The sequence below is a fragment of the Dromiciops gliroides genome, chromosome 3 (genome assembly GCF_019393635.1).
Source record: "Dromiciops gliroides isolate mDroGli1 chromosome 3, mDroGli1.pri, whole genome shotgun sequence".
NCBI lineage: Eukaryota > Metazoa > Chordata > Mammalia > Microbiotheria > Microbiotheriidae > Dromiciops > Dromiciops gliroides.
This window is the reverse complement of record NC_057863.1, coordinates 303,333,948-303,346,860: the sequence shown is the minus strand read 5'-3', so window position 1 is coordinate 303,346,860 and position 12,913 is coordinate 303,333,948. Positions and strand designations below refer to the sequence as shown.

The following is a 12,913-nucleotide window of genomic DNA, read 5'->3' as shown; positions in this document are numbered from 1 at the left end:
GCACCTGAGGAAGAAGAAAGCCAGAAAATTAATCCCTCCTTGAATATGCAAATCTGTCAAGAGGAACAAGCAAGTATTAAGCATCACAGTGCCAGGCACTGTGCTAATAACTTTACAAATATTTTCTCACTGGATCCTCACAACAGCTCTGGGGAGTTGGGTCCTGGTATTATCCCCATTCTGTCTTTCACAAACATGAGGTAGATGGAAGTTAATGGCTTGCCCAGGGTTACACAGCTAGTATCTGAGGCTGGATTGGAACTCAGGCCTTCCTGACTCCAGATTCAGTATTCTATCTACTGCTCCACCCAGCACCAGCAATAAGGCAAAAATGGCAAGTCATACAGCATCAAATGGAGGGGGGAGGGAACAAAAACTCTTGTTCCCTGCCATATATAAAACATGGATCCAGAAGACGAAAGGAAGATTACAAAAAAAGAGCACAGCGATTATTCAGTAGAAATTTGATGGGAGATGCATAAATATATGTGAAACTTATGACTACTTCTCAAGCAAAGGGAACACAACTCATTTTCCCCCAATTTTATGGGAAAAGTGAAGGAAACAACTGGGGATCATGGAAAAGGCAATGAACTTTGAGTCACTGGAACTATGTTCGAATACTGGTTCTATTTTCTCCCTCTACTTGTGGCCTTGGGCAAACCACAACTTCTGAGCCTCAGTTTCCTCATCTGAAAAGGAGGTGGACTAGCTGACTTCAATAGTCCCTTTTGGCTCTAGGTCAATGATTTATTAGTTTAACTTGCCATAGTTACAGGAGGTAAAAGTGTTATAATGATTTTGTAGATTGGGTGGGCCATTGCTAAAAATCTCACCTGCTACTCTTCCATTTAAGATTAGAATCACTGTTAATAACCAAGAAGCAAAGAAACAGTGTAGGGTCTCTATATATCAGAGGTTCCCTAAAATGCAGAAAAACAAGTCCTCATCTCCCACTCTTTCTGACCCCTCTCAATCTCACCAGCCTACAGAAAAGTTAATATAGTCCAATAACTACTAGTTTTACTATAAACCAAAGGATTACACCAACTGTTATGAAAAGAAAAAAAATTACATCACATGTGGGTGTGGGCAGCAGGGGAATGGGGAAACCAAAGAGAATAAAACAAATCAAAAAACATGGTAGCAAAATGAAGGAAGGCTTTAGGGAGAGAGATCACTGAACAATATTTTTCTTAACCATTTGGATATTTCTTTACTACTATCAAAATCTTTAAATGTTGTCCATTACAAAACTGGCTACGATATCTCTATGTATTTCTGTGTCTCATTTTCCATTTTGATTGGGAATTCTCCAGTGTCTAGAAAAGTATGCTACACAGAGTAGATGCTTCATTTATATTTAGTTTAGTTAAAAATTTCACACCTACAAGGCAGTTACTAAGTGCCTAGTGATCACACCCTGGGAAGCTTACTCTCAACTCTATTATTCATCCTGGGACCCACACTCTCAAATTCACATGGTCCACTATGGTTAGCCAGACCAAGACATCCTTCACATTCTGCCCTCATGACCTTCTTGCTACTCCCTCTTCAGCTGGGTTTATACTCTCCTAATTCATTGTACCTTTTTGTTGTAGTCTGTAGAATTCAATGTAGAAAGGTATTTTTGCATCTGAATTAAATCCATGCATCCATTGCTACTATCAATCAATTTCTTGATGACTTCACCCAATATACCTGTGTCTTTCCAAAGCAACACACCTTTCCCTGGTCACCACAGTCCTCTGTGTGCTGTCTCTCATGCTAGAGACCTAACTCTTTGAAGGCAGGGACTGTCTTACCTTTATATCTGTATTCCCAGTACTTAGCCAACTGTTTTAGCATAAAGGTAAATGCTTAATACATTTTGTCATCCATTCATTCATGCTGTCTATGGTGACTGAGGGAAATACAAAGTTTACATATGACACAGCATCACCCTGATGGAGCTCATAATTTAGTAAAGAGATTCAGCATATAATTATGAGGCTTAAGAACACATAACTGCATCAGAGAGATAGAAAACAAAGTGCTTTGTCAAGTCTGAGTAGAAAAAGTGGTTAATGACTGAGTGATTGTGGAAGGTCTTCATGATGAGGTAGCATTTGAGTTATGCTTTATAAGATGAGCAATAATTGCACAGAGAAAGAAAGGAGAGAAAACCTTCTAGGCACAGGAAAAAGCATGAGCAAAGGCCCATAGAGAGAAAAACATAGTTCATACCAAGGAAACGAGTTTATAAGCACCATGGGCAGAAGCATTCATAAAGTGTGAGCAGTACACCTTACCTAGGTTCTATGCATATCAATGACCACAGACAGGGCTTATAGAATACTATGTAGACCAATCACCTGCACACCCAGGTTGGTAGACTCAACTTACACAATGTCATGGAATGTCAGAGAACTTGATACCTTGAAGGAATCTTAAAAATCATCTAATCTAGGTGTGTGGGTTTTGTTTTTTTAAAATCTCTTTCTAAAATGTCATAAATCCCTTTGTCAATTCATAGGGTAAAACCTATCAATCTCTTCCAATATTTTTTCAAAATTTAATTCAATTAATCTATTTTCCCTACATCATGCTGACCCTCATAACATGTGGAAAATAAATCATTCAAGGATATAAAACCATGCTGACGGAGAGTTCTTTCCCCCTACTTGTCCCAAAGGCTTATGTCAGGGATGGTGTGTCCTTATTACTGCTTACCCCAGAAAAATACCTGTGCAGTCCTAAAGCAATCTATAGCCACTGACTAACCCCTAATTCCATCTTCCCTTTCCATAATAGATAATGCTAATCAAAACAGAGAGTCCCAAGGGTTTAAATGACCCCCCCCATACCCCCCACCCCACACACACAGAGTATAAGACTTCTTGTCTCTCTGCGTTATCCCATCCAGGGTAACCTTGATATGACAAATCCCCTCTTTTTTACCACTCTTTCTGCTATGACAGCTTACACTTGATTCTCAACCTCTCTAAGGACCTAAATTTATTCATCTATAAGATGATTTCCTCATCTACAAAAAAATACAATTGGCCAGCCCAGTAATGAGAGGACTTCACAGATCAATCCTGCACACTCACTTGCCATATTTGAGGGTCAGTGATTACTAAGATACCTGGATATCACGGTATGATAACAGCAGATTAATGACAATGTCAGATGTCAGGACTTCGGTGTATCCATACGGAGTTTAATTCTGGCCAGTTTCCTTTGCCAATTCATCACCTTGATATTTTCTCTGGCTTTCCGAATGTCATTTAACAAGGTCTCCTTGTAATAAGCACTGGTGGAGAAAAACAAGAAAAGCAATGTCATATTTACCTGTACGAAGACCCAGTTTCTATAGCAAAGCAAATAAGGACTTCTGTTTAGATATAAATTTAGTTTAGTCACTTGAGCCACTTACACCAGAAAAGCTCTGACATCATTTGGAGGCAATTGACCAGAGGACTACTATACTTTGATCCAGCAGATGTGGGTTCAGATTCTACCTCAAACACTGTGCAGTGCGGTAAGAAAGAAATGATTGGGGGTGGCTAGGTGGCACAGTGGATAAAGCACTGGCCCTGGATTCAGGAGTACCAGAGTTCAAATCCAGTCTCAGACACTTGACACTTACTAGCTGTGTGACACTGGGCAAGTCACTTAACCCCCATTGCCCCGCAAAAAAAACAAAAATAAAAAAAAAATTTTAAAAAGAAAGAAACGATCTCTCAGAGCCTCAGTTTTCTCAACCAGAGAAGGGGGATGTGAATACTTGCAACCAACCTTACAGGATTGTTGAACAAACCTTAACACACCATATGAAAGTGAACTATAATTATAGCAACATAAAGGAGACAACCTCTGTTATCCAATTATGGGTCACACAAGTGCCAGGAACATAGTAGGCACTAATAAATGCTGATTGCCATGCCACAAGCAACAGATATTGAGAAACAAATGTAAGGAATTCATGAGCAGTACATTACAGCCTTGAAATGAATTTCAAAAATGTCCATTTTTGTTCAGGAAAATGTAATTTAATATACAACTTAACCTGTCTCCATCAGATTATCATAGACTAGAAAGAATGAGTGGCACACTTGAATACTTTCCCCCCCCACAAATAATAGAGGAATGTTGAGACAATAAACTTCCCTAAGTCCACAAGAGTAAATTAGAACTTCTATTTAAAAAAAAAACCAACTATTTTCTATATTAAGGCTCCCTCACTGTGAAGTCCAGCCAGGATGATCAAGGACCACCTTCCTCATGGTCCATCAAGATCTCCAATGGCACCATCTTTTTTTTTTTCAGATAAGGATCAAACAGCTAATTAATACATATTTATCAAGCATCAGCTAGGTACCAGACATAAGTGCTGAAGATATAAAGACAAAAGCTTGCTTAATCCTTGGCCTCAAGGAATTTACATTCTAACAAAGGGAGGCAATAGTTACATAGAAAAATAATGCGGGGCAGCTAGGTGGTGCAGTGGATAAAGCACTGGCCCTGGATTCAGGAGGACCTAAAGCACTGGCCCTGGATTCAGGAGGACCCAAGTTCAAATCCAACCTCAGTCACTAGACACTTACTAGCTGTGTGACCTTAGGCAAGTCACTTAACCCTCATTGCCCCTAAAAAAAAGGACAGGACAGAACAGAAAAGAAATGCCACAAGACTGGCTGAGGCAAAAAACCACCTCCTGCCTCCTCACCAGGCTTTCAGAGAAATCTGCTACAGGTTGCTGTGAGGTTGCTCCTCTTATCCCCTCCTGTTTCTTTGCCCAAGACCTGCTAAGGCACAAGATTCAGTGCCTCTTAGGCAGGCTTCTGAACTCACTCACTGGACTCACATAGGGGACCAGCAGGTCCTATGGTGCCTAGGATACAGCAGTTTCTTCCTCCTATTTCATGACTGCTGTGAGGGCATGGGATATCCCCCAATAATGATCATATTTCTACTCATTCATACCCTATCCCAGTGGAAACTGGAATTACAACTGCTGATGAACAAATTTCTTTCCCCAGCGGCCCACTCTCTCCTTCCCATCCACACTGAATTGTCCCACCACAGATTTACCCACTCCTTCCACCTGCTCCACAATGACAAAATTCCCTTTCATCTTTCCCCATTCCTCTTGCTTCTTCCATTTTCTTCCGGCACTCACTGAGACCCAATTCCTATCTGGATGCCACTGTATCCCTGGCCAGTTCTTTCCCATACAGCTGACTTTCAACTCATATTTTCTCCCCCTCCCCCTAGTCACTGGTCAAGACAGGGAATATTCCTTGCTGTCCTCTGCTACTTCCTAGGTTCTTCCTCTATTGCCATCTTTTAGCAACCTTTCCTGCTTCAGAGTTATGCTTAGATGCATTTATCACTTACTCCAGGTTCGGGCAGCCATTATCTGACGACCCCAAGGACATTCTCCATGAGAGAATGAGTTCAGTGCCATATGATACAGTCTATCTCACCCACCTCATTTCAATAGAGAATTCAGCATACACAGTTGTATTTCCTCAAATGCCCTAACTTCCAGTTCCTCAATCTGGTCAGTTCCCATGACAGTCTTCTACTTGCACCTCACCTACATAAAGGGATTGGATGTGGCAATCACCCACAAATGTTCCTCTTCTGTGTTCAAGAACGTTAAAAAAAAGCATTCTAAAAAAAAACCATTCTTTCAGCTCTTAGCCATTTGGATTTCCAGCGTACTCCTCCGAAATCTATACTTCAGCTTCACCATGACTTGCAGTCCTCTCCATGTCCTCAACCCTTAGTACTTTGCTGGGTCATCACCCATGCACCCGGCTACATTGCCCTCGCCCAATTCCAAGCTCAGTGAACCAGTTCAGCTCCACACTTGTTCCCTTGTCTGTCACTGACCACACCTTGCCAACCCCCAACCCATAATTAATCCTACTATCTGCCTACTTTGTTTCTACTCACAAGATGTAGACTGGAGCTGAAGGAAATCACGGAACTGCACTTACTGGGTCCTCTACAAAAGCATACTAATTTCAAACAGATCTTCTCTGCAACAAGACAATCCTACTACTCATCCATAGTCAATACCCTATTCCATTTACCACAGCTGTCCCAAATCTTCTCTTTTCTCCTCAAGTCTCCCATATTAGCTCTTCCTGCTTACCCCCCTCAGCTGAGGACCTCTCCTCATACTTCACAGAAAAACTGAGACCATTCACCAGGAGTTCCCTCTTTTCCCAACCCTTTGACACCATACCCCACTATATCTCCTCTTTCATTCCAGGCTCTGATCAAGAGGTGAACTTTCTTCTTGCCAAAGCCAACCCTTCAACATGAACCCTTGACCATCTTTCCTCCACCATCTCTAGCCTCCCCACCCTCTTTTTATCTTCAATCTCTTCCTATCTTACCGATTCTTTCCTTGCCATCTACCAACACATACAGGTCTTCCCTATCCTTAAAAAACACCTTCACTAGACCCTACCATACCTGTTATCTATTGTCCCATATCTCTCTCTCTCCCCCTCAGCTACTCTCATTGAAAAGTCAGTCTACACTCCATCCTTCTAATTCCTCTCCTCTCTCACTCTCTTCTAAGCTTTCTGCAATCTGGCACCAACCTCATCATTCAAATCAAACAGCTCTTTCAAAAGTAGCTTTCCTCAAGCTTTATTCTTCTTGACCTATCAGTCAATAAGCATTTATTAAGTGCTTACTATGTGCAAGGCAATATGATAGGTACTGGAGATACAAAGAAAGGCACCAAGAGCATCTGACACCACTCCCTCTCTGAGTTTTCATGTCTCTGCTTTCTCTTGGTTTTCCTCTTATCTGCCTGATAATTCCTGGATCCTTAACCCTGTCATGCCCACTAAACAGCCCCTCATAGCTATGTCTTAGGCCCTTTTCCTCTTTCACTCTTTACATTAGTGATATCATAAGCCTCCATGGGTTCCATTACCATCTCTTTTCTCTCTCTTTTTTTTTTAATGGGGTAATGGGGTTAAGTGACTTGCCCAGGGTCACACAGCCAGTAAGTGTCAAGCGTCTGAGGCCGGACTTGAACTCAGGAACTCCTGAATCCAGGGCCGGTGCTTTATCCACTGCGCCACCTAGCCACCCCTCCATTATCATCTCTATGCCTAAATCTATATATCTCCAACCCTCATCTCCCTCCAGGACTATAGTCTTTCATCACCAACTGCCTATTTAGTATTTCAAGAGGAATGTCTCATACCTATTTCAAACTTAATATGTCTGAAGCAGAATGCATTCTCTTTACCCCTAAACCTTCCTTTCTTGTGAACCTCCCTGGCATTGTTGGGGGGTACCACTATCCTCACAAACCATTCAAGTTTGGAACCTCAAAGTCATCCTTAGCTTCTCACTATCACTCACCCTACATAAATCTTGTTTCTTTCTTCACACTATTCCCTCTCTCCACTCATATTCCCAGAGAATCTAGGAGGCAGAGGGGAAGGAAGAAGGAGAACATTTCAGGCAGGGAGGTCAGCCAGCGCAAAGGCCTGGAGACGAACATGAGGCAGTATGCGTCTCTAGGCATAGATCACCTCTCACCTAAACCACTGCAATACATTTCTAATTAAACTCCCTGCCTTAAGTCTATCCTGGCTCCTGCAGAAAACGTTTAGCCTCTTATCCTTCATATTTCATTTCATCTTTTTCTCCTTTGTCTTAGCATACCAGCAAGTAATGCCTTTCACCCTGGTCGTTAAAACACTGAGAGAAAAGGGTTAACTGATGAGAGATGAAAGAAATATAAACATTTTAAAAGAAATGTAAAAAGGAAAGGAAAAACAGGAGTATGTAAGTTATGTGAACAAGAGTCAGAACCAAAAGAAAGACGGCAGGTCAAATTAGAAAGAAAAGGAAAGCGGTGGATAGGAATGGAAGAGAGTCTGTACTTAGAAATGACATAAATGCCATCAGGAAACATTCAGAGATCTTCAATTAGTTTCCCAATTAAGGTATTTTTTCTTTAAATGTAGCCTCCAGCTCTACAACTTAAGACCATGCTCTCTGACCCTCCCATAAGGGAACAGGCCATATTAGCTCATATTAGCGTGTGTGTGGCTTGACACTGAAGCATATCCAAGTTCTCTATGCTTTTTAAAAAAAATTGTTATTATTTATGATACCTAGAAATAGACACAGGTCTGGGGTAGGGGGTGACATGCACAGAACAACAGAAGGCTAGGGAGAATACCATTGGGGTACAAAAGCACATGACACACACATAAAAACACACACAGGCATCCTCTGTTTCTCAACATAGCCAATAGTTTTGTGCAGACTTTAACCACAATGAGAAAATGGATCTGAATAACGTTTCCTCAGTGAGAACTATTCACTGAATTTCCATCAACCTGAAGTATCTCATCCCATTTATTCTGCCTTAAACTCCTTTCTTTTTTCATATATCCAAGTACCGAGGTTTCTTCTCTCAGTATATCTATTACTATTTATTTACTTATATTTAACTTACTTATAATTCTTTCATTTGATCTTACTAAATTTCATTCAAAGATCAGACACTAAAAGGGATTTCGAAAGCTATCTAGTCCAAATTCCTCATTTTACAGATGAGGAAACATTACCTCTGGGATGTTAAGTGATTTGCCCAAGGTCACACAGTATCAAAGGGAGATTTTAACTCAGGGTCCCAAACTCCTAAGCCTGCACTCTTTCTAATGTGCCAGGCTGATTCAATTTGAGATGGCTGCTCCAACTAACTGAGGTTACTTTAAATTTTGATCTGATCATCCAAAATTGTTGCTCTCTAATCTCCCCAATCATTGGGGAAAACATCAAACAACTCCACAGAGCCAAGTCTTGTGCTACAAAATTCAATGGAAATATGGTATTCCCAACTTTAAGAAGCAAGGGATAGAAAGAAGAGCTCTAATTTAATTGATACAGGAACTTTCAGGTGAGGGAACTCTCTCTACCATTGCAAGTCAGCACCATCTCTCCAACTTTGTTGTTCAGTTGTATCTGACTCTGAGACCCCACTTGGAGTTTTCTTGATAAAAATATTGGAGTGGTTTGCCATTTCCCTTTCCATCTCATTTTACAGAGGAGGAAACAGAGGCAAACAGGGTTAAGTGACTTGCTTAGAGTCACACAGCTAGTAAGTGTCTGAAGCCCGATTTGAACTCAGAAAGATGAGTCTTCCGACTCCAGACCTGGCATTCTATCCACTGTTCCACCTAGCTACCAACTTTTATGTAGGGAATTGCTTAGTTAGAGCAAAGACAAGAGATTTGCCTGGATCAATCACAGAGTATTACTCGGAGGCAGCATTGAAATTCAGGTGTTTCTGGCTGTGAGGTCACTTCTCTGTCCACTATACCCAAGCTGCCTCCTCTCAGGGAACAAATGTATTGATAATTACACATTATATAATCAAAAAATGACTGACTACGATATTTGTTAGCCTTGACACATTTGTGTAATATAACACAAGATACATAATAAAACTTTACCTCGTATATGTACATTTTAGCTATATAAACATATGAAAGGCAATTTTAAAGAAAATTGCGACTAGTATAAAAATGATCATACCTAAAATTCTGAGAGGTAGCTGAGATAGTAAGGGCTGGAAAGCTATCTTCAGAGTCAGGAAAACCTGCGTGCAAATCCCACTTATAACTCACATACTGTGTCTTCAGGAAACTCTGTAAGATCAAGAACTTGCTGTATTGGTAAAGGGAGATTCCTCACCTAGAGTTCTCTACCAATTAAACCACAGATTCAGGTGAAAAAAGAAAAAAATCGGGGCAGCTAGATGGCGCAGTGGTTAAAGTACGGGCCCTGGATTCAGGAGTACCTGAGTTCAAATCTGGCCTCAGACACTTGACACTTACTAGCTGTGTGACCCTGGGCAAGTCACTTAACCCCCATTGCCTGCAAAAAAAAAAAAAAAGAAAGAAAGAAAAAAAAAAGAAAAAGAATCTGACAATATGACTTTTTTTTAATTTAAAAAAATTTTTTTAATATGACTCTTAAAGAATCATCTGTGGTTACCTATTTCCTCTACTCATAAGATGCAAGCTCCTCGGCTCAGTAACTAAAGTCTTCCAACAGCTCACTTTTCAGGCTTATTCTCATCTAACTCCCCTTCTTGTGCTATTTGTTTCTCAGGCAAACTGGCCTACCAGGTGTTCCCTGAACTAGGGGTTCCATCTCTTACCTGACCAAAATGCACTTCCTCTTCCCTTCTCTTCCCTTTTCTCTCCTTCCTTTCCTCTGTGATCTCCCTCCTCTGTCACTCTGTATTCTCATATTCTCTCTCCGTCCCCCCCCCTCCCTCCCTCTCTCTCCGTCCGTCCCTCCCTCTCTCTCTCTCTCTCTCTCTCTCTCTCTCTCTCTCTCTCTCTCTCTCTCTCTCTCTCTCTCCGTCCGTCCCTCCCTCCGCTCTCTCTCTCTCTCTCGCTCTCTCCGTCCCTCCCTCCCTCCTCTCTCTCTCTCTCTCTCGCTCCGTCCTCCCTCCCTCTCCTCGCTCTCTCCTCTCTCTCTCTCTCCGTCCCCTCCCTCCCTCTCTCTCTCTCGCTCTCTCTCTCTCCGTCCCTCCCTCCCTCTCTCTCTCTCTCTCTCTCTCTCTCTCCGTCCCTCCCTCCCTCTCTCTCCCCGTCCCTCCCTCCCTCCCTCCCTCCCTCTCTCTCTCTCCCCGTCCCTCCCTCCCTCCCTCCCTCCCTCTCTCTCTCTCCCCGTCCCTCCCTCCCTCCCTCCCTCCTCGCTCATCTCCCCCGTCCCTCCCTCCCTCCCTCCCTCCCTCTCTCTCTCTCCCCGCCCTCCTCCCTCGCCTCCCTCCCTCCCTCCCCTCTCCCCGTCCCTCCCTCCCTCCCTCCCTCCCTCCCTCCCCTCCCCCCGTCCCTCCCTCCCTCCCCTCCCTCCCTCCCTCCTCTCCCCGTCCCTCCCTCCCTCCCCTCCCTCCCTCCCTCCCTCTCCCCGTCCCTCCCTCCCTCCCTCCCCCCCCCTCCCTCCCTCCCTCCCTCCCTCCCCCCTCGCTCCCCGTCCCTCCCTCCCTCCCTCCCTCCCTCTCCCCGTCCCTCCCTCCCTCCCTCCCTCCCTCTCCCCGTCCCTCCCTCCCTCCCTCTCCCCGTCCCTCCCTCCCTCTCCCCGTCCCTCCCTCCCTCCCTCCCTCTCCCCGTCCCTCCCTCCCTCCCTCCCTCTCCCCGTCCCTCCCTCCCTCCCTCCCTCTCCCCGTCCCTCCCTCCCTCCCTCCCCTCCCCGTCCCTCCCTCCCTCCCTCCCTCCCTCTCCCCGTCCCTCCCTCCCTCCCTCCCTCCCTCCCTCCCTCTCCCCGTCCCTCCCTCCCTCCTCCCTCCCTCCCCGTCCCTCCCTCCCTCCCTCCCTCCCTCTCCCCGTCCCTCCCCTCCCTCCCTCCCTCCCTCTCCCCGTCCCTCCCTCCCTCTCCCTCCCTCTCCCCCGTCCCTCCCTCCCTCCCTCCTCCCTCTGCCCCGTCCCTCCCTCCCTCCCTCCCTCCCTCTCCCCGTCCCTCCCTCCCTCCCTCCCTCCCTCCTCCCCGTCCCTCCCTCCCTCCCCTCCCTCCCTCCTCCCCTCCCTCCCTCCCCCCTCCCTCCCTCTCCCGTCCCTCCCTCCCTCCCTCCCTCCCTCTCCCCGTCCCTCCCTCCCTCTCCCGCCCTCCCTCTCCCCGTCCCTCCCTCCTCCTCCCTCCCTCCCCGTCCCTCCCTCCCTCCCTCCCTCCCTCTCCCCTCCCCCGCCTCCCCCCGCCTCCCTCCTCTCTCCCCCCTCCCTCCCTCCCTCCTCCTCCCTCTCCCCTCCCTCCCTCCCTCCCTCCTCCCTCTCCCCCGTCCCTCCCTCCCTCCCTCCCTCCCTCTCCCCGTCCCTCCCTCCCTCCCTCCCTCCCTCTCCCCGTCCCTCCCTCCCTCCCTCCCTCCCTCTCCCCGTCCCTCCCTCCCTCCCTCCCTCCCTCTCCCCGTCCCTCCCTCCCTCCCTCCCTCCCTCCTCCCCGTCCCTCCCTCCCTCCCTCCCTCCCTCTCCCCGTCCCTCCCTCCCTCCCTCCCTCCCTCTCCCCGTCCCTCCCTCCCTCTCCCCGTCCCTCCCTCCCTCTCCCCGTCCCTCCCTCCCTCTCCCCGTCCCTCCCTCCCTCTCCCCGTCCCTCCCTCCCTCTCCCCGTCCCTCCCTCCCTCCCTCCCTCTCCCCGTCCCTCCCTCCCTCCCTCCCTCTCCCCGTCCCTCCCTCCCTCCCTCCCTCTCCCCGTCCCTCCCTCCCTCCTTCTCTCTCCCCGTCCCTCCCTCTCTCTTTCTCTCTCCCCGTCCCTCCCTCTCTCTTTCTCTCTCCCCGTCCCTCCCTCTCTCTTTCTCTCTCCCCGTCCCTCCCTCTCTCTTTCTCTCTCCCCGTCCCTCCCTCTCTCTTTCTCTCTCCCCGTCCCTCCCTCTCTCTTTCTCTCTCCCCGTCCCTCCCTCTCTCTTTCTCTCTCCCCGTCCCTCCCTCTCTCTTTCTCTCTCCCCGTCCCTCCCTCTCTCTTTCTCTCTCCCCGTCCCTCCCTCTCTCTTTCTCTCTCCCCGTCCCTCCCTCTCTCTTTCTCTCTCCCCCGTCCCTCCCTCTCTCTTTCTCTCTCCCCGTCCCTCCCACTCTCTTTCTCTCTCCCCGTCCCTCCCTCTCTCTTTCTCTCTCCCCGTCCCTCCCTCTCTCTTTCTCTCTCCCCGTCCCTCCCTCTCTCTTTCTCTCTCCCCGTCCCTCCCTCTCTCTTTCTCTCTCCCCGTCCCTCCCTCTCTCTTTCTCTCTCCCCGTCCCTCCCTCTCTCTTTCTCTCTCCCCGTCCCTCCCTCTCTCTTTCTCTCTCCCCCGTCCCTCCCTCTCTCTTTCTCTCTCCCCGTCCCTCCCTCTCTCTTTCTCTCTCCCCGTCCCTCCCTCTCTCTTTCTCTCTCCCCGTCCCTC

At 46.7% G+C, this 12,913-nt stretch overlaps 1 protein-coding gene across 1 annotated transcript in view; it reads right to left on the bottom strand.

The window, feature by feature from the left end:
* Positions 1–12,913, bottom strand: part of MAP3K15 (mitogen-activated protein kinase kinase kinase 15) — a 158,319-nt gene that overhangs the window by 96,222 nt on the left and 49,184 nt on the right. The window contains 2 exon segments of the mRNA XM_043990710.1: positions 3,128–3,189; positions 3,192–3,295. Of these exon segments, the coding sequence (XP_043846645.1) occupies positions 3,128–3,189; positions 3,192–3,295 (166 nt within the window).